The following is a 22,574-nucleotide window of genomic DNA, read 5'->3' on the forward strand; positions in this document are numbered from 1 at the left end:
TTTTTTCGAAAATCCTAATAAATTACGCACTATAATTGAACCTAAGATCACTTATCACAATAGTAGAGCACTATAATTGACTAAAAGCAATTGGTTCTTTTAGTATTATTTCGAACGAGATAGATAATTCGGAAATCCTAATAAATTGCGCGTGTGACCGTCAGATGCAGTCTCTAGCCTAAGATCCGAAACCAAATTAGAGATTAAAATGGGACACGCGTAAAGTTGAAGAAGCATTAATGTGAACTTAACCCTACTTATGTATAGTGGCTTTCACGTAGCATATGTGACAGCTCGGCCAGCTTTTTGACAAGGGTTTGGCGACAAGTCACTTTCCCCCGCTACTAATTTCTTTTTCTTTACGTTTTTAGACAAAAGAAAAACAAAAAACGAGATGCATATTTTATAGGGGCAACTAGCAAGAGAGAGTCAAGCTTTAGATCACCGGATCCCGAAATTTTCCAAACCAATTTCTCCCATGAATATCGTGAGAAAATGATTCATTTTCACAGAACATTGGTTCCTTCTCCTTCAATCCTTTGCCTCTCCTTTTCCTAGTGGTCAGTTGTCAGTGAGAGAGTAGCCCACTGGGTCGGTTTTTTTTATTGGGAAAGTGGTGATCCTCTCTATCAATGACTTTTTCTATTTTATTTTTATTTTTATTTTTATTTTTATTTTTTCATTTGTTGGATAAAGACTAATCTCTGGCCAGTTTGGGTCCACGGCTCAGGAGGATTTGTTTAAAAATAATAACGTAATGTAACATGTTTTGCTAAAGCAAAAGAATATAATATTATTGTGACAATAATATGGTCTTTTTGCCTTTGCATTATGCAAGGGAGCGATGCTCGCGTAAACCCTAACCCTACCCTAGCCCACCCTCCCCAAACCCTTTTGTTTTTTTTGGTATGCCCATGGTCCCCTGCCTTTTTCACATTCAATACCATTATTCAGCATGCTACCACAACAATAACGTTTTACTTAAACATGATAAAAACATTATAACACATTCGTTGGGCATGTAGCAGAGCTGTTTTCTTCCTAGGTTAGGCCCTAATCATTGGGTCATACAAAGATTTACCTAACCATTTCAGTTTCATAAATTGAATTTCAAGTTATACATATCACACACGTATACATACGAAAGTAGTTCATTATGATGTTTGCATCATAAATGGTGAGTGACCATTCCCAAGAGCAGATCCACAGAGGGGTCATAGGGGTCAAACGACCATTTGGCAGCCATGAAAATAGGCTTCTTTTTGTTGAAAGGCCTAAGGAGGAAGAAGAAGGCTGTGCTGGGAAGAAGAGAAGCTACGCAGTAGCTTCTTCTATTTTTTTTTCTTTTTAACAGCTTGGGCAAAACAAAACGACATCCTTTTGACCCAGACGAATTTTTTTTTCCAAATGACCTGGCCAAAACAAAGTCATTTTTGCCTAAGTTATAAATTTGAAATAAATTTAAATAATTTAAATAATAATAATAATAATAAGCAACCATCCAGCATCCCAAAACAAAACCCACCCACCCAATATCAATGAACCCCTCCAAAACTCAATTTTCTATTATCTCCTCTAACCCCAATCTCCCCAAACCCCTCCAAAACTCCATCTCCTCCCTTGCCAACATGGTAAGTTTCATTTTTCTAGCTAAAGATACATATGAGAGAATTGAGGAAGAAAGGAGGGAGACAAAATAAAGGAGGAAGGGAGGATGAAGAAATGAAGGAGAGTGTTTGAAACAATAAAAACTATTTGAAATTTCTTTTAGTTTTAAAATTGGTTAACTGTTATTGGCAATTAAAAAGGTCCTCAGACACTCCCCCAAGTGAAATTCTACCTTTATCTTCTTCTTTTTTTCGGAGAAAACATTCTCCCCTTATCCTATTATAATAAGGGAGTGCATGATATTATGATAATTATTTTGGAGTGCCAATAGTAATTCCATTTGGCCATATTTGGTGGCTCAAACTATACCGGACAATTTGAATTAGATTGTACAAGTGTCCTGATTGCTGTTTGGGGACTTATAAATGTGGGATTGGACTTCTTGAATTGGACAACACTCCAACATATTTCAGGAACGAACCTAGGTGATTGTTAACCTAGGCTATAGCCAAGGTGTATTTTATTATTATTTTTGTTATAGTTATATATAAGTTTTAGGGTTTAGCTTAGTCCAAAACTAACAGTCCACCCATAAGGTAAATCTAGCCCACCTTATTTTGAAATCCTGGATTGTGTCTTACAATAAAATGTTAACATGGTGAGACTCATAAAAATTGAGTTGTACTCAACCCCTCTCTAGTCAAAGCCGAGCCAATGTTTAGTTTTCATTTTATATGAGCATTTTCATTACATTTTGTCCTTCCTCTACCATTCCTTCCTCGTTTTTCCTCCCTCTTTTATTCTTCTTTTGGATTCTCTCTCGTATAGTTTTCTTTCTTCTATCTAAAACTTAGAACTTAATCTCATTAAGTCGCCCTCTCTCTCTTGCAGTGGAAAAAAAAAAAACCCTAGCCCTCCACACCCTTCAACTCCGCATCAAAGGGGGCTCCTCCCCTACACACACACGCACACACAACCCCCCCCCACCCCCCGCGAAAAAAAAAATAAAAAAATCTCCCCTCTTTTTTCCTCCTCTCTCAACCCTTATTTTTTTCTCTTCTTGGTTTGTCTTTTTTTGTTTATGGTTGCAGGTTTTTCTAGTTTGGTAGTTTTTTTACTCGGTGTTGTAATAAGAGTTGTCAGTGGTGCTCTCTATCCAGGCGGAGGTGGCAATGTCAACATCAATGGGGTAGCAGCAGTTGCTATGCTAATTTGTAGTTGTTGTTGTTGAAGCAGCCACCGCAAAACATCATTGTCGCCACCCTTTTTAGCCCAAATACACAAGGTTTTGGCTACAATTCATAGTTTGGAGTTACAACAATGGAAGTTGATGGTTTGTGTGGGTTGGGGTTTAATCGGTATGGCGTTATGGGTCTCTTTGGTTGTCGGAGATGATGTGGAGTGGTCATCATGTTTCTTTGTTTGTTTTAGTCTATTAAGCATTAGAAGTTTGCTATATTATTTTAATTATCGGGAACTCTTTAGAAGTTTGCTTTGTATTTTCGTTTTCAGTTGTGATACAGATTTGCCGTTTCTGTTGTTGCGTGGTGGATCTGTATTGCTAGTCTGAGTACATGCTCTTCGGGTTTGAGTATTTGTTGGTTTATGAGTAATTCTCTCCAAATCAAACTAACATGTTGTTGTATTTGAATATGTTATAACTATTTCGGTACTTTTGTGGCTTTGTACTATGTTTTGTTTCATCAATAAATACCATCGCTTTTTCTATAATAAAAAAAACTAGAACAAAAACTTAGAAATTAGTAATTAATAATTAGTAATCACAAAATAATGAGCAAACGGGCCGTAAGAGTATAAGAGAAAAATAATTACTTTTACAAGTATGAACCATGATGAAGATTTTTCAACCAATGGGAGGATGGAATCTGAGCTGTACAAGTATGAACCATAATCTAAAAAGTGGGTCCTAAATTCATAACTCTTAAAAAAACACCAACTCCCTCAGGCACTTTCAAACCCTGTCGGTGACTGCCCAGTGCCACAGTCTTTGATTTGGTCTTTGAATCCAAGCCGGTCATCCCGTCCGGTTCGGAAACGTCATGTTCATGCCCCGCACCAATGGCCTACTGCCACGTCATTCAACTAACCTCAACTAGAAAGAATGCCCCTGAAGTTTCCCCGAAATTACAGATATTTCTGTACTGTGACTTTGTAGACTTGTAGTTGTTGTTGACACACGAACGAGGGACGAAAGATTCACAGGCTGAGCGTGACATCCAGCGAAGGATATATTAGGATTTAACCCCACGCTTGGTTATGCGTGACAACCACGCTCTTCATATAGCTGGCGCTGGTCATGTCCTTTGTCTTTTATATATATATATATATATATATATATATATATTTTTTGGTGTTGGTTGACAAACACTTTCTTTTTGAAGAGGACCATGCATTAACTACGTTAGTGGTCTAATTGACATACGTGGCCATCCTTTTATTTTTCTTACAACATAAAAAATTAAATTAAAAAAAAATTGTAGTTGAAGTGGTTTTTTTATGTAAAAATTATGGGATTGTTTTTATAATTTAATAAAAAAAATCACTAATCACAAAATAGCCAATATAAATTAGTCATAAATAGTCATTACAATAACGGAACGACCTAACATCAAAATTATAACAATATGGGACTCCTCCACTAATGATCATGCATAATTAAAGAAACTCTGGTATAGGCATCTCAACTAAAATTACGAACTCAGAACAACCAAAAAGTGAAAAAATTAAGTCATAACAATACAAATAAAACTCTTACATAAGAAAATTGGAATGCTCTCATAAAATAGAGGTGAAAAACTATCACAAAAGTAGAAGTGAAAACTACACAGAAAATTCAAAGATTTTCTACGACTTATTTCAAACATGAAGAAATCGCAAAAAGAATAGTGGTAGAGATTCGATATCGAAAAGCATGTGGAGATTTGACTCCTAGAAGTATACGCTTGTGATGAGTGGAGGAAAATTATAACAAAATGAAGACAAATAGGGGAAACTTTTTGTCTCTAAAATTGGGAAGATAGGAGAAGGGAGGAAGGGAGAAGGAGAGAGGGGAGGAAGAACAATGACTTCCTCTCCCTTTCTAGTGAAAACGACTCTAAAGTATTTTTTGAGACATAGGGAATTAGTTCATAAAGATAAGCTAGCTCTCATTTAAAATAGATCAAGTGGTTAAAAGCATTATACTAAACTGTTTTACTTAATTGACAAGTTAAATTACTATATACGTACCCACTTAATTGGGTGGCTGATTATTGAATAATTACTTATCGTGCATGCATAAAAAAACTTAATTTAAGAAAGAGAGAAGGATTTCATGAACCCGATTCATGTAAGTTTTTTCTCCATCATGCGTGGCAATCTAGCATCTCTCTTTCCAATATGAACACGTTTCTTATCTTAAAAGGAGGCAATGCATGTTTCAGCAAATGAAGTCCTTGGCTAGCACTTCATTTGTGACATGTTATGGGGTTGACTTAAAGGATGTGCAGTGCTCAAGGGCATGAATTTTTGTATGCGACGGTTGTTTAATATTTTCCATTTTCTTCTCATTACATGTAGTAGATAGTACCATATAACCAATTTTTTCTAAAGTAGGTAAAGTGATGTTTGACCTAAAGCATTTTCAAAACCTCTCCAATTAATGGCATGTGATACATTTTTGGGTATGACTATAATCATGTCGCATGGTTTTATTATCACGTGATATGATATGAGTGAATGAAGTTTATATTCGATTATTAATAAATATACATATTTTATCAACGAGGTCTAGTCTAGTGAAAAATGACCTTAATTTGTAGATGAGTAGTCTCTAGTTCGAATTCTAAAAGCATATTGAGAAATCTCCTAATCTTGTAGTTTTAGACTATCACTTGTTTTAAAAATAAAATATATATATATATTTCCTATCGTATGAATGAATTGATAACATCACGTAACAATATTATTAAAAAAAAATCATAAAAGTGGTCAAGTTCGGAGTCCCATACACATGTGGTCCCATTTATGACAGGGCACAAGACTTGCGCCCTTGAATGAGAATAAAACAAAGGCCATATTCTCTTGAGTGGGAGAGAAAGAGAAATAAAACGAGAAGTTTTTGTAGTAGATTAAGATCTAAACTCGAGTAATAAGAAAAGACTAAGGCGAATAGTACTAGGAAATTCTCTATCGGCTTGTCTTTGTCCCATTGTCTCACGTACAAGTCTTTTTCTTAGCAAATACTCAATTGGCTTGCCTTTCTCTTCCCTTGTTTCTTACATAATGCCATATGAGTCATTACATTAAGACTCCCATATCTCATTTCTTACCTTTTCTGTCAAAACCAAAAAAGACGTTGCTTTGGAATTAGGTTCCTGACCATAGTGCATGATGGCTACACCCAAATGAGTCTTGAGAGCATTTATCTAATTATATTACTTAATTATTGATCCACCTTAAACATTTTTTTATTATTATCTTTCCTATGTTAGTCACAAATGACGTCAACGTAACATAGCAATGCATGAACATACTCAAATATGAATAAATGAAACACTACGACATCAGTTCGAATTTAAGATTTTGAAATTTATTTTAGTTTTCCTAGTATTATCTTCTTCTTTTTTGTCTTTGTTTTGTTTTGTGGCCAAAATTAGGAATATTTTCCTACACACACTGCTAATGTGTCATGAGATTTCGAAGCTGACACTACTAGTCAACAAGTGTCAAATGGTTACTAAATAAGTATTTATTTATTATCTTTTTGGGAAAAAAAAAACAGAATGGTTGTGCTATACCCGAACCCAAACTAAGAAAAGGAGAATTTTCTAGGTCATTTTCCACAGCCCACAAAACTATTTTAGCCCAACCCATATGAAAATCATCCCTCTATCCGTGGGTAGGTCGTTATCAGCGGGTGAAGGTCAACTTTGTTTTTGCCAATTACCACCATCCATATCTTATCATGTGGTCAAGTCAATTGGAACAAAAGAATAAATACCATTTTCTGCATGTTCAATTTATAATATTTGCCAATAACAGTTTAATTTAATGAAATTCAATCTCCACTTTATTGTGGAAGTTCTTGTTTTGAATCTCATTCATATATAACAATTGTTGAAAAATAATAATAATAAAAATTAGTTAATTTGTACACATGCATGACAAAGTGTTTGGATTCTTTAGTTTAATGAAATGTATGTTTTTGGATTCTTTGTTAAAATTTTATTTTTGGTAGTGATTTTGTGTTTATAAATTGATGTCATTTCATATTATATGCTCTTTTTCTCTCTCCATAATACTCGTATGGTTTTCAATTTAAATCCAAAATAGAAAAGTTCTATAAATCTTAAACTCGAAAGGTTTATTTATTTATGTATTGACAAAGTCATATTCTAAACGGATTGAGGGATTGAACTTAAGTGCAAGAAAACAGACACAATACCTTGATCAACTGGCCTAATCCACTTCTCTAAAATGCTATTTAATATTCAAACAATGCCGTTTCAGCTATAAATACAGTATCATATTCACAGAAAGTATAGGAACAAGATTATATTACGATAAGGACATCCTTGGTCATCATCACGAATCAGGAGGTAAGTAACTTTTCTACAATTTATTTATAGATAATATAATGAATGATGAGATTTTTTGTCACCGTTTTTTTTTTGAATTATCTATAAAAGTTTCTATAACCAAAAAAAATAAAAAATTAAAGCCTTTTGTGGCCCTTTCTTCTTCTCAGTTCTCATCCTTATCTTACTTTTTTATTTGAATATTTTATGCAAAGCCCTCACAATTGTCCATTTTAGGTAGGGACAAATTTATGATAAAGCCACCGTCCTCGAATTGCTTCTCCCTGGATTGAATTTGAACTGGTGCATGCATCGTATATATAAATGGGGAGGGATGGTTGTGAAATGCGAGTTTCAGGTCGACAGACTGTATTGCGAAATATGAGTTGGTTTACCATCTACTCACATCTAACAACAATCTTATTGCCAACGGGATCTAGTCTAGTGAAAAAGTGCATTAACTTACAAATTAGAGGTCTGAAGTTCGAATTTCCATGACATCATAGTTGTGTGTGTGATAAATCCTCATCTCTTATAATTTAGACTATCGTTTGTACTGAAAAAACAACAATCTTATTACATTTATCTCGCACCGGAGAATTTATAATATATGACACAACTGAAGCTAATGGTCATTTTCGTTATTGTCAACTATGAACTAGTAACCCCGCATGCCTTGATGTTGTCAAACAATCAAAATAGTATTCTTGTCCCGTTGAGGTGTAATTCATTATATTAAAAAAAATTCAACGTTAGTTGCTCGTGGGAGCGTGATATATTTTCAACCATTACTTATTGCGTAACGTAGTTTACAGTTCACACACATAAGCAACTTAAAATACATCATAGGCCCACGAGTTAGTGACTTTAATCTAGTTTTCCAACCATTACTTATTGTATTTCTCTTTTCTTGATGGCCTTGTCCCTTTTAAGAGTTTAGTAATTGCACTCTAAAGTAGATTGCAACCTTAGGTTTCTATTGCATGACTTGGATTAGAAGTCAATAATAGACGCGATAAAGAAAATTTGGGTAGGACCACACATAACATAGGTAAAAATGCATCTATCAAAATGAAAGCGAGGTTCATTAAATTAAGGAAAATGCTAGAGAGATCAACTTTAGATATCAACTTGTGTATCATTTCTCTAATAGATTGTGGGACCTGTTGTATTAGTGAATTCCATCTCTATTAGAGAGATGGTACACAAGTTGATCTCCCCAGCATCATTCTTAAATTACACGAAGAAAAAAGAAAGAAAAAGAAAGAGAAAGTGAGGTCCATTGAGGATTGTTGTGTATCCAATTTCTAGCAGAAGGCTTCTTTCTTAATTTAATTCTTCACGTCCTATCATTGATTGATTACAAGACTTTCTTGACATCATGATTTGGCTTTAAGCAATTGCGAGTAATGTATTATTTTCTCCTCTATTTTCATTGTTAATGTATCACGACATAAACTAATGAAACTATCGTGATATATTGACTAGCTATTTCAAGTTTTATTTATTTTTGCTTTCTAAATTTGGTGCATTATTGATTAGTTATCGTGATATATTGACCCGCGTACTTTGAAGTTTTATTTAATTTTGGCTTTTAAAATTTGGTGTATTTGATAGTGAAATGATTATGACCCTCTCGTGGTCCTGTGGGGACCAAATGAATGAAAAAAACAACGAAAAGAAATATATAAAATAAAATTAAAGAAAGGGACGAGGATTATCGGTGAATATTATTTGTTTTTTTTATGCGAATTATAATTTGACGTATATATAAAAATAATTATAAAAAATTTTAAAAAAATAATTATGCACACATGTCAAACAAACATGCTTGAATTTTGGGCAGGATTGAGACTGCAGCTTATTAGGATTGACAATTAGTTTTTTTAATTTTTTTTCACAGGAGACAATTAGGCTTAATTTGTATATATAAAACAGGGGGGAAAATTACAGAAATAAGGATGGGGCCCAATTCAAAAACATGTAACACGGCAAAAATCTCTCCTACCCAACCCTCCATCTCTCTGGATCTCTTAACTATAAGGGATAGTGACCCACGGCCATGGCGAACAAGTGCCATCGCCCATTCCATGGGGTCAACCTTGTTATTATTATTATCATTTTTTTTCTTTTAGGTTTTCAATTTAAAAAATTAAAGATAAAACATAGAGGGTAAAATTATTGTCTTTTTAAGTTCAAAGAGTGTCAGTAAACGGGAATGCTACTGTGGCAGTATCTCAAGTCAATCACACACTATCATGCATTTCAATTTTTTCACATAAAAATGTGTTATTAGCTTGGAAGATCATCACAATGACATCTCCGTTGCATGAAAATTCTTATTAATTTAAAACAAAACCGATATAGACGAAAGTTAGTTAATTTAAAACAAAACCCAGAGAAACCTAAAGAGCTAGAGGAAAAAAAAAAGGAGAAGTCAGCTGCCATCTCCTTCATCCCCTCCCATCTCCTCTCCCTCCCCCCTCCTTTCTCAGTCTTTCTCTTTCTCTACGTTACGTTGAATTTCATGTTTGAATTGCTCAGGCGTGAGTTGAAATATATATGAATTAACCTTTTATAATTATTGTGCATTTATTTTTATATGAACTCTTTATGGGTATTTGGTCTTTGTGTCCAATTGTTAAATACAATTACCGTTAATTTTTTTTTAAAACGATATAATTTAGATAATCTTCGAAAATAAAAATTGATTTAATATATTTTTCTGTCCATATGGTCGGTGATCCCCATTTTCTGTATTTAATATATACAGAAAAAGCAGGTGCTTCACCTTTTCTTCAAATTTCTTTGTTTCTTCTTTTGTTCGAGACTTGTGGGTCTGCCATTCATTGAACCACATGTCGGCATTAGCCAAGTTGGTGATTACTATCGTCACCTTTCGGATACAGCACCATGGCCCCACATTACAATTTATTCTAAGTATGGTGGGCCCATCACATTTTAGCCTAATAAGCTGGATGCTTTTTCACCCCATAAATAAAAGTTTGATGCTTATTTTGAATCGATGGTGATGATGGGATAGGCTGGTTCTGAGGAGAAATTCTTGGGAGCGGTTGAGTGAAATTTCATGCATTTCCGTCAAATTCACATTCTTTCTTTTAAATTTCTTCATTTTTTATTTACAAACGAAGATATTCATTAAACAACTTCATTATTACATTAAAGACGTATACAAGATACGAATCTCAACATAATTGCATAAGCAATAACCCATAAAAGAAAACAAACCGAAAGCGACCTATATTTAGGTGGTAAAGGTTCTTACGTTAACCACTGAGATTTCACAAGTTAAACACATTACAATTTGAGCATTTGACTACCTTCACTTTGTTGGTGAGGCTGGTGGGCGATCGATAGAGTTCGTAGACATTCCTATGGCCTATAGACAGTAAATGGAAACAAAAAATAAATAAAAAATAAAAAATTGTTTTTGCTCCAGTAATCTATCCACCTCATCAATTCATTTATGTTATTGTATGGTGCACCACTCTCTGTCTATCCATATTCAGATTAGAAAGGGACAACACTTTCTTGAGATATACACAATTTCTCATCCATGAGAGATATCATGATATATTAAATCAATTTCAACAAAGGAGTAGTAAATCACAATTTCTCATGCATGGATATATCATAAGATATATATTTAAATAAAAGATTGGAAGAATATTTATCCTTTCATCCAACTGAGAAAACAATAATGCGAAAAATAGGGGAAAAGGTCATTGTCAAGAATGAGGTAGTGAGAGAGAGAGAGAGAGAGAGGGAGAGGCTGAATTATTTGGACCAGAAATGCATAGAACAAAGGACAAAATATGGTGTGTGATTGTTGATTAAGACTCTCTCCCCAGTCTCCCCCATGATCTGGAAATCTTTGGAATTGTATTTGTACAGCTCCACCCAAAGACTAATTAAATTAATGTCACATTCAAATGGTACATGTCATAAAGGAGTCAAACCACTATTTTGATTAACTTTAAGAAACTAAACCATGTTTCCAATTACAACCCCACGGATTCTTTATTTAAGGACACCACTTGTACAAGACAAATTTGACCAAAATAATGAAATTTCGTACAGCATTACCACTACTTTTTTTTTTTCTTTTTTTCAAAGTCGAAAAGTTGCATTCATAATTCAGACGTAAATGTCGTCACCCACAAGAGTCAATACAATATGATAATTTTAAAAGTTAATACAAATATACACAAAATACAAATAGTTAAGAGGTGTATTCAATTCATACTTATTAAGACTCTTTTTAAGTGAGTGACTTTCATAGAGATAACAAATTCTTAAATACTTTCATAGAGTAAATAAAAGTCACTAGTAAATTGTCAAGATTTTTGCTCTTAATAATTAGTCTTAAAAGTATGAAAAAGTCATTCATTTAATAAGCTTTTTAAAAATCATTAACTTTTTGAATACCACCAAACTTTTAAATACTTTTTAAAAGTCAAATTCCACCAAACTTTTAAAGATTTTTTAAAAGTCATAATTAAATATCGCTAGACTTTTAAATACTCTTTAAAAGTCTAAATTAAATACCTCTAAACTTTTAAATTCTATAAAAATCATTAAAAGTTTGAATTGAATACACCCCCTTAATACAAATATATTATCATTACGTTAATTGCCGTTGAATGAGTATGATTTGACATATCTAAATACATCTCCTAGAAGCTGCCTAATTTAAATTCAGCTCGCGTGTCCCTCAAAGCTGAATTATCCACACACGCACACAAAAAAAAGTCCTTGTTGACTGAGGAGCCTAACCACTATGATTGTACCTGGGAAGAAAAAACCGTGGGTCCCCTTATAACTTAGGATCAGCTTAACCTACCAATGTTTTTATTTTGTTTCTGTTTTAAGTAATTAAAAGGTTAATACATTACCTAAGAAAAAAGAAATAGATTTCTGTGAAGAAGGAAAGGAAGAAATCAATCTAGCCTTTTCTCAATCCAAACCCTAGGTGGCAGGCCGAGGGTTTTATGCTGGGCTAAATACAGGCTCATTGAATGGGCTGCTTGGGGCTCCAATGGATTGTGATAGCTACTATGTCTTACGCATTGGACCTGTTTGTAAGAATTTTTTTTTAAAAATTTAATAGAGCGATACTTTATCTTTTAATATAAACGATAGTTTAATTTACTCTAATCTGTAAAGAGATGAATTCGAACTTGAGTGAAAGGGGACAGACTCACTGCCCTGACCAACTGTCTTAACCAACATATGTTTTTTTAATTGAGCGATTGCTTGTAAGTTTACAAAACATGCTAATAATAAATAATAGCAAAATATTTTCACATATTTTTGGAAGCTTTGAGATTAAAATACCAAATCCTACATAAATTTCAGATTATATACTAATCTTTTCTTTGGAAGCTTTGAGATTAAATACCAAAGACATAGCCTATATTTTTATTTTTATTTTATTTCTATGACATGGCTTATCTTAATCTTTAAGCATTTCTTCACTTTAAGTATCCCAAACCCAAAGGCTTGACATACTTTAAATACTGTTACTTTCATGTCTAACCCAGCCCGCATCTTGTGTGGGGAATCTATCCATTGAGTTTCACAGAAATCCTTAATTCACCAATAAAAAACCAAATTGAAACATCAACAAAAACGAATTCCAAATTGAAACATCAACAAAAAAAAATTCCAAAATCCACGGCGCGGAAGTCCACGTTTGAAATATCAGCCAATTGGAAACCTTATTTACTGCCCACACCTCTCTCTTCCATTGGTCGCAGAAGAGAGAGAAGTTGTTGACCTCGCGATCCAAAGATCCAGCGCATCGCTTAATCGAATCACGCCGAGAAAATCATCAGAAGCTCAAATCTTTTTTGGTTTTCCCATCAGAATTCTAAAAATCCGTTTCCGCATGTAAGTTTTTTCATGCATCTTCCTATTCTTTTCTCAGATCTAAATCGTTTTTCTTTCTTCATATTATAATGGATAGTAACTATTCAGCTATCCCCAAGAACTCACATTTAGAATTGCAATCACGATATGATTCTGAAAACCCAGCAGTTCCTCCCAAATCCCATGTCAAATTGTCCTCTTTTGATGAGGAAAGCTTTCTGGATTCGAAGAATTTAAATGGGCAGGATGGTGGTGATGACTTTGATGATAATCTTGATTTTGATATTGCTAGTTATCCCCTTATTGTTGAGGGGTCTAAACAAGGGTCTGGAATCTCTGGGGCCGTGTTTAATCTCACCACTTCTATTATTGGGGCTGGGATTATGGCTTTGCCTGCTACCATGAAAGTTCTTGGCTTGGTTTGGGGTTCTATCTTGATAATTTTGATGGGTATTTTGTCAGAAATTAGTGTTGAATTGTTGGTTAGATTTTCAGTTTCGTGTAAGGCCTCATCGTATGGGGAGGTTGTCCAATGTGCTTTGGGGAGACCGGCAAGGATCTTATCGGAGATTTGCATAATTGTCAACAATGCAGGCGTGTTGGTGGTGTATTTGATAATTATGGGTGATGTTATGTCTGGTTCACTTCATCATTTGGGGGTTTTTGATCAATGGTTGGGGCATGGGGTCTGGGATCACAGAATGCTTTTGATTTTTGCTACGGTGGTGGTTTTTCTAGCACCACTTTGTGCCTTGGATAAGATTGATTCCTTGAGCTTGACTTCAGCTGCATCTGTAGCTCTTGCAGTTGTGTTTGTTGTGGTTGCTTGTGGCATTGCGTTTATTAAGCTTGTTGAAGGGAAAATCGAGTCTCCAAGGATGACACCAGATTTCGGGTCAAAAAAGGCGATCCTGGATTTGCTTGTGGTGATTCCTATCATGACCAATGCTTATGTTTGCCACTTTAATGTTCAACCTATATATAATGAGCTTGAAGGGCCGTCTTCTCAGAAGATGAATCGGGTTGGAAGGATAACAACTGTTCTTTGCGTTGTGATCTATTCTTTGACAGCCATAGCGGGGTATCTACTCTTTGGGAAAGATACAGAATCTGATATTCTGACCAACTTTGATAAGGACCTTGGAATCCGTTTCAGCTCAGTGCTAAACTATATTGTCAGGGTTGGGTACATTTTTCATTTGCTTCTTGTTTTCCCCGTTGTCCATTTTTCCTTGAGGCAAACTGTGGATGCCTTGGTGTTTGAGGGATCGCCTCCACTCACGGAGAGTAGGAAGAGATGTTTCATATTGACACTGGTCCTGTTGGGACTTATTTATTTAGGATCTACCGTGATTCCCAACATTTGGACGGCTTTTAAATTTACAGGGGCAACAACAGCTGTGTCATTGGGGTTTATATTTCCTTCCCTTATCGCATTAAAGTTAGGCCGGAAAGGGGACGGTTTGAGCCTTGTAGAGAAGACTTTGTCATGGTTGATGTTAATAATGGCAATAGCCGTCAGCATTGTTGGAATAATTGGCAATGTTTATAGTCTCAGAAGCAAATCTGAATGATCCTTCTTGTAAAGATTTGAGAATGGTTGCTTCTGCCTCTTAAAAAGATGGTGGTTTTACGCAGATTTTCACAGGCAAGTCTACTCTTATTTATGCGGGTATGGTGGTGCCTATGTGATTTGAACAGTTGAAGGAAAACCGAGTAGACCCTTGATCAGGAAGTTAGAAGGTGGGAAGATGAGTTTGGAAAGGTTGAAGGGGGTGAGGGGTGTGCCCTTGTTCCAGTTATAATTCTCTTTTATACTTCTGAGGAATTCTGATAGGTTGATTCAGAATTCATGGAATGTTTTGGGAGGAAAATTCTTCTATAGTCATTGCCACCACTTGTAGGTTATATTGAAATTAATTCAAAAGTAGTCACACAATTGTTTCCTTGGTCCTCAAGTATTTCCCCTTTGTTCCATTCTTTTTCCCCCGCATTAAATACTGTTGTAACCGTATGATCAGCAACATGCTGTTTTGTAAGTGATACTTTTGTTTTTGATCTCCAGTAATTAAAATTTTTTGTTTTTGGATGACACTATATTTGAACATCCTGCTTTTAATGAAAATTCTCAATATCCCTTTTAGTGTGCCCTTTCTCAACAATGACCAATGTCAGAAAGAAAGAAATTTTCAATTCAAGCGTATAACTGGTGTGTAGTAATCTTTCTCTTCTTTCAATCTGAATTTCCCCTTTGGCCTTTTCTTTTCAAGTGATGCCTCTGTTTCTAAGAATTGAATATGTGAAATTTTACTTTAAATAGATGCAATAGGCAGTTAGTATTAAAGAACAAGGTATTAATATACAAACAAGAAATGCAGCATCCATGCATCCCTAATCATCATTCTGTATTATGGAAACATTCTGAATAAACCTCCTACGTATCTATAAAATTGAAATTTGACATTTAGCAGAACCGTCCTCTGAACATCAATAGGCAGTGACAAGTACATTTCCTGTGAGATTAAATATATGGTATCATATCTGGAACTCTTCTCATCCATTTATGGCCATGAAAAAAGGGCTTTAACTGGAATTTGGAAGTGAAGAGATTATTGTGCCCTCTAATATGAAACATTGTGATTGCACTCTCCAACTAGGTAGAAATCAAGGTTTCTTCTTAGCCACCAAGGTCACCAATAATCACCACAAGAGCACAAACCATCTTGAAAATGGTGGAACCTATTTCCATCTCGAAGAATAATTTTGCGCTGGGCAACACTGGAGACAAATTTCATAAACGAATGGCAGTCACCACATATCCGGAGGTTCTTCAAAATCTGAATTGGAGCCCCATTTGGTGTCTGCAATATTCCATAGGCAACAGCAAGTTTCTCACTGTGGAAGAGAAGGTCATCCTCTTTTTGCTCCTCTGCCACATCATGAAGAACAAAATTAGTGTCCGGCACATAACCTGTTGCTCTGAAGCGTCTGTACAACTCATTTACTGCCATGTTAATCTCTTTAATCTCATCATGTGCCTTCTCCCCCATTAGAAAATAATGAACCTTATTCTTGATCTGAATCCAGCTGATTCCAGGTTCTTTGGTCACTCCCCTATCGCTCATCATTTCCCTTATTTCTCTCACTTTACCCCACATACCTCTAGATGCATACATATTTGATAATAAGACATAAGTTCCGGATCTCTTTGTTCCCATTTGGAAAAGCCTTTCAGCCACTCTCTGGCCAAGTTCAGTGTTACGATGGATCCTACAGGCACCAAGAAGTGCTTCCCAAATGACAGAATCTGGTTTTACTGGCATGCTCTTAATGAGATCTTCAGCTTCAGAAAGCCATCCAGCCCTCCCAAGGAGATCAACCATACAGGTATAGTGATAAACAGACGGGGTAATCCCATAATGTTGGCTCATGGAATTGAAATAGGTCCATCCTTCATCTACTAACCCAGCATGGCTACAAGCGCATAAAAGTGCCAGAAAACTGGTCTCATTAGGAGAAATCCCAGTGGTTTCCATTTGTTTGAAAACTTCAACAGCTTCTTTCCCTAATCCGTTTTGAGCACAGCCAGTCAAAACAGCATTCCAAGTGACAATATCTCGATCAGGCATCTCTCGAAAGATACCAAGGCCATCTAGAATTCCACACTTGAAGTACATTGTTATCAAAGCATTGCACACAAACAAACATGTATCCAGTCCAAGTTTGTGTATCAAGGCATGAATTTGTTCCCCAAGCTTGGTCGCGCCCAGGTACCCACAAGCACTGAGGAGGCTGGTTATTGTTGATTCGTTTGGTTTCAATCCTCTCCATAACATTTCAAAGAACAATTTGAAGGCAGTATCTGCTTGCCCAGCTTGTTCATAAGCTGATATAATAGCAGACCATGACACCACATCCCGTCTTGGCATTTGTTCAAAAGTTTTTCGAGCATCATCCAATGTGTGACTCTCTGAAAGCCAAGATACGGAGTCTCCCACTCCCTTTATCCTACAAGCTTGTGATACATCTGTGCTTTTGCACTTCGCATACATGGATATCAACCCATTTCCAACAAATGAATTAAAATGGTTCCTTGTTTTAATAACAAAACAGTGTATCTGTCTACCCATCTCAACGTCTTCAATGTTTGCACACGCAAAGAGAGCACTGGTGAAATTTGAATGATTTGGAACAATTCCGGAACTATGAAGCTCAGCAAAGACTTCCAGAGCTTCTCTGCTTTGTCCGTTCTGGATAAACCCAGAAATCATGGCTGCCCATGAAGCAGCATTTGGTACAGGGGTTTTGTAAAAAATATCTTTTGCTTCTTCAAGCATTCCATTCTGGGCATACCCAGTAACCATGGCATTCCATGTGACCACAGTTGGGTTGGCAATCTCATGAAATATATGTCTTGCTTCGTGAATCCTCCCATTCTGAGCATAGGCAGTCACCATTGCCGTCTGTGTACCGACACCTTTTCCAGTGTCTCTCTCATACAACGCAATGGCATCATCCAACCTACCACCTTGTGAAAATGCTGCAATCATTGTCGACCATGAATATTCGTTCCTTTCTGGCATTCTCTCGAAAAGTTTCACCCCATATTCCAAACTCCCATTTGCTATATAAGCATTCAGAAACGCCGTGCCCACAACCACATTGCTCTCATACCCTGTCTTCAAAGCCATTACCCTCAAACTCTCAATCAACTCCAATTTATTGAACCTCATCACTGCTAATAATGCAGTAACTAATATGGCCTGGTCTGGCCGCACGCTGCTCCTCAACATCATCAAAAAGACCATCCAAGCATCGCAACACTCACCTATCTCAACATACCCAGAAACCATAACCATCCAAGAGGCGATATTCCTCTCCTCCATTTGATCAAAAAGCTCACGAGCTTCGCCCATCATACCACAATGACAGTACCCGGTAATCATTGAATTCCACGACACTGTATTTCTCTCAGGCATTTGATCAAAAACATCCCTAGCACTTCTTAACAAACCATTTTGCGCATAAGCAGTAATCATAGCGTTCCAAGAAACTACATTACGCTCAGGCATTGACTCAAACACCGCTTTAGCTTCGTGTGCACGCCCATGTCTCGCATATCCAGATAGCAAAATGGTCCAAGTTCTCACATTTTTGCCTTGGAATGAATCAAAGAGCTCTTGGGCTTTGTTCAAAAGCCCGTTTTGGATGTACCCTGAAATCATAGTGTTCCAAGAGCCCGAGTCTCTTCGAGGCATTGTGTCGAACATCTGGCGTGCCTCTGTAACTCGGCCGAGTAGAGAGAGCTTGTGGATATCTTTGTTGCATTGCAATAATGAAGTTGGTACAGAGAGAGTGGAGAGAGACCAAAAGTGACATAAACGACGATGTATCATTGAACATAATCGGAGGTGTTGTAGCCTAAACCTCACATTTACAGAAGAGAGCTTGGTTGAAGTTGTAGAGGTAGCAGAGAAGAAACCAGTTCTACTAGGAACAGAGCGTTGGAACTTGGACTAGACTAGAACACGACCGGAAAGGGTGGCATTTCTATTTTCTTGACAAGTCCGGCCATAATAATCAGCCAACGTGTTTGTTGGATTCGCTTAGGAATTTGGTTTACTCCTAAATGGTCCTCGATTTAATCCCTATGATATTCGTGTGTGTGAGTTTATCGTCTTCTTTCCTAACTTTTAACAACCTTATAATTTGAGGGTGATTTTCAAGTGTCGAAGCCATCACTCATTATTATATGCGTTTTTAACTGCAATGGTCCCTAAATTTATACTTCGAGATTCCTTCTGTCCTCTAATTAATTTTCGTGCCATTTTGGTCATTCAACTGTCTCCTTCGTGTCAATTCAATCATTTTGTCACATTTTCTATAAATTTCAGTCATTTAAGTGGCACATGGCATACTTTCTAGTAGGGGTAGTTGCAGTTCGGTTACCGCAACTTTTCAATGAAACCGTGAACTGGCCAACATATTGCGGTATGGTAAAAAGACGAACCACGAACTGACCGACATATTGCGGTGTACCGCAATTTTCGGTATAGCGGTTGGTATACCGTTATTGTCAGTATAGGAACAACATAACATTACAGAGCTTTCTATCAATAAAAAAGAAGTCTGCTCATGCTTAAAAATACTTATGAAATTAGCAGAACTTTCTATCATTGGCAATGATTCTTTAACTTATATACCTAGAGAATGAACTTTATTATTAAAAATAAACCAATACAATCCACAAAGCACAATTAATCAACTAAATAGTTGATTACAAGTTAGAAATTATCTCGGCTAACCCACTAATAACAACCTAACAAAATTACCAATACAACCGATGAGTTTGCAATACTAATTGAAACCCAGGTTCCTACTAGATAATAGTTTAATTATTTACTAATTAAGTTATATTAATTCACTAAATATTCAAATGATATTTCTTCAAAGCTGAGATTTAAGAAAAAACAATAGAGGGAAGTTCAAGAGATTGGTTGAGAATACACTCCATTAGTAATACATTCAAAGCCTAGGTGAGTCCCATAGAGAGGAAGAAGATGAGAGAGAGAGAGAGAGAGAGAGAGAGAGAGAGAGAATAAAAAGAAAAATAAAAGAAAAGAAGAAGAGAGAATAGAGAAGAGAGAAAGATTCATCTAAATGATGAAGTCCTAGCATCTATTAGTTAATATAAAATTATAAGAATCTATTTTAATAATTAATTAAATTATATTGCGGTTTGTGATATACCATATTATTTGGATATGCAAAACCACACCCGCATATTACGACAAGTTTTTGTGATAGGTCGATTTAGATGCAGTAAAACCTCAGTCGGTATTTATGGTTTTTTGGTCTAAAATGCTAGCCCTACTTCTTAGGGACAAATACCAACTTGAGTCCATTCTAAGTCATTAAAGACAAAATTAGGGCAAAATTGGGGTTCTATTGACAATTTAGGGTTTGAATTTGGGAATTTTGGGGATATTGGTGATCTAGGATTTCAATTTGAGAGAAATTGGATATATAGGTGAATTAGGGTTTTAATTTGGGGGAAATGGGTAGTAGAGAGCTGGACATGTGATTAGTATATACTTGTGCTCAAATTGACGATTTTACTCGACATAATATGGCGGAATAACTAAATTAGCACGAATGAGAGAGTTGGAGGACTAAAATGGCCCGAAATTTTTGTTGGAAGACCAAAAATACAACTCACATATAACTTCGGGGACCATTGCGATTAAAAACCCAAAATTATATCATTGATTAACACAATTATAAACATATTAATTTGGATATTTTAGTTCATTTTGTTAGAAGAGGTTTAGCTATTGGTTTAGTAATATTTTTCTTTCCAAAATTGTGAGAGATTCCAAGTTAGTGATAAAAGGGGGAAAAAAAAAAACTTACAAAACGTCACTCAGATTCATAAAATTATCAGCTACAGTTTTTTTTGGGTCATGGATCATCTTTCACATTAAATAACACTCATCAATTTTGTCCATGGTCGTTGGATTTCGTCAATAAGTATGTTAGTTTGCTGACGTGGCACGCATATGGGGCCCACAAATCCAATTATATAGCACCATGTGGATTAAATAGAAGATATACTATTAATCTTATTATTATTTTTATAAATTTTTGTGTAGACCACACATGCATGCCAAGTTTAGCTTTGTTTTATGGAAGGAAAATACTTCCCTCATTCCCTGTAAGTAGGAACTCTTACATTCCTACCAAAAACAGTATGACATGTGTGCATAAGTTTTTCTTTTTGTATTTTTGATGTATTATTTTTATACATATGTCAAACCATGATTTGCATATGCTTCCAGGGAAGGAGGCAAACAATATCCTTTACCCTTCGTTTGAATGATGGAAAATAACTCGAAATTTAGCTAAAAGTCTGAAATTTAAGAGGAGAAATTGACAATTCCTTTGTTTGACAACTTAAGTGCAAAATTTATTAAATGACACACATAAAAAATTGTGGAAATTGGGGCATCAAATTCCCAAGTTTAATTTCCATCAGAATATGCGTCATTTTACAATTTTCATGGTACCATTTACAAAATTATGCCATTTACCAAATTCAACATACATAAATCAAAACTTGAAATCTTCAATTGCCAGAAGTTGAAATGATAGAAATATAAATTTCGTCATTTTAGAATTCTATGTAATTTTCAATTCCTTCATCCAAACGGAGGGTTATGGAATCCAATGACGGGAATAAAATTAATGTGCGAGGGTTAACGAAAAGAACAATCCCTAAAATAAAGTGGTTTCAAGATCGACCTCGCCCAAATAAGAATATAAAAAAAAGTTAAATTATCTATATTTATAAATATGAGAATGTCTTGAAACATTCAAAATCACACAAATTACCATTGGTTAACGAATATGCTAAAAGATGAGATAGTTCAATAAATTAGGATAAAATAGTACATTCACAATTCATTTAAAGTGAAAAAAATAACAAATGACTCACTAATGTAGTGGTTTAGAGTAATTTCTCCATCTAGGAAAGGGCATGCATTCTAGTCAATATCCGTGTAGTGTGTGTGAGTTTAGTATACTATCACCCCTCTTAATAGAAAATGTCTTTAAAAAAAATTAATTAAAAAAAGAAAAAAAAATATGGTTTGCAGTTGCCCGTAAAAGTATGAGACAATCACTTTCAAAGCTCTAAGGCATTTTGGATAATTTTTTACAAAAGAATTGGGAACCAGTTTTTTTAAAACTGAAAAAAAAAAAAAAAAAAAACCACAAACAAAAACACCCAATTGACCCACAGTAAAGGGGCTAATATATGAAGGGTGGGAGAGTTTGATGAAAATACACCCAATTGATAATACCAACCTATATCTTTTGTGATACAGAAAAAATGAACACAACCCTAAAAAGGGATTCTTGTAAACGATAGATCAAGATACAAACCACAAGTATTGCAAACAAGCAAAATCAGTTTCACATCGTGCAAAGAGCATCCATAAAACCATTGCATCCAATACTGCAAGAACACCATGGGAGAGATGAAAACTCTCTACCCGTTGCGGGATCTTAAACCTCATTTGTACAAAATCAGATACCTTTTATTTTTTTTTAATTTTTTTTTTATTAGACAAAAACAAGATACCTTTTATTTTTTGTTTGTTTCAAAGACTCCTAATATTTAATCATCGACAGAATCAATTATACACTCTGGCAAGAAAGAATATTTGTTATGAATCACATGGAAATAGTGCTCCACAAATTGGGCCCGTGAACCTCTTCTAGTCTAAAACGTAATTGATATAGGAGCATGTGAATTCATGCCACAAATTTGGACGCAAACAAAACACAATTGTTTACTATTAAATTAGCATTCTGGGAGACTAATTTGTAATTTGTTGGCTTCAGTTTTGATCCAACAAAAAGAACAAAGCCATTTTATTCCTCTTCTTTTTATTGGGCAGATTGGAGGACAGTCAAAGACAAATCTCTCAATTA

The 22,574-nt window shown here is 35.3% G+C and overlaps 2 protein-coding genes across 2 annotated transcripts; one reads left to right on the forward strand and one right to left on the reverse strand.

The window, feature by feature from the left end:
- Positions 1 to 12,771: 12,771 nt before the first annotated feature.
- On the forward strand, positions 12,772 to 15,216 carry LOC117623465 (amino acid transporter AVT6E). Its single transcript, XM_034354458.1, has one exon. It carries the CDS (start codon positions 13,169 to 13,171, stop codon positions 14,651 to 14,653), a length of 1,485 nt encoding a protein of 494 aa, XP_034210349.1. The 5' UTR covers positions 12,772 to 13,168; the 3' UTR covers positions 14,654 to 15,216.
- A 302-nt stretch (positions 15,217 to 15,518) lies between these two features.
- On the reverse strand, positions 15,519 to 18,765 carry LOC117620613 (pentatricopeptide repeat-containing protein At4g21065-like). The gene has a single exon (XM_034350735.1). The coding sequence runs from the start codon at positions 18,473 to 18,475 to the stop codon at positions 15,770 to 15,772; it is 2,706 nt and encodes a 901-aa protein (XP_034206626.1). The 5' UTR covers positions 18,476 to 18,765; the 3' UTR covers positions 15,519 to 15,769.
- Between the last annotated feature and the right edge of the window lie 3,809 nt (positions 18,766 to 22,574).

This window comes from Prunus dulcis, chromosome 3, assembly GCF_902201215.1.
Source record: "Prunus dulcis chromosome 3, ALMONDv2, whole genome shotgun sequence".
Classification (NCBI taxonomy): domain Eukaryota; kingdom Viridiplantae; phylum Streptophyta; class Magnoliopsida; order Rosales; family Rosaceae; genus Prunus; species Prunus dulcis.

Bases quoted from the DNA above. Each gene is read 5' to 3' on its own strand.
- LOC117623465 (XM_034354458.1), top strand. From the start codon at position 13,169: ATGGATAGTAACTATTCAGCTATCCCCAAGAACTCACATTTAGAATTG.
- LOC117620613 (XM_034350735.1), bottom strand. From the start codon at position 18,475: ATGATACATCGTCGTTTATGTCACTTTTGGTCTCTCTCCACTCTCTCT.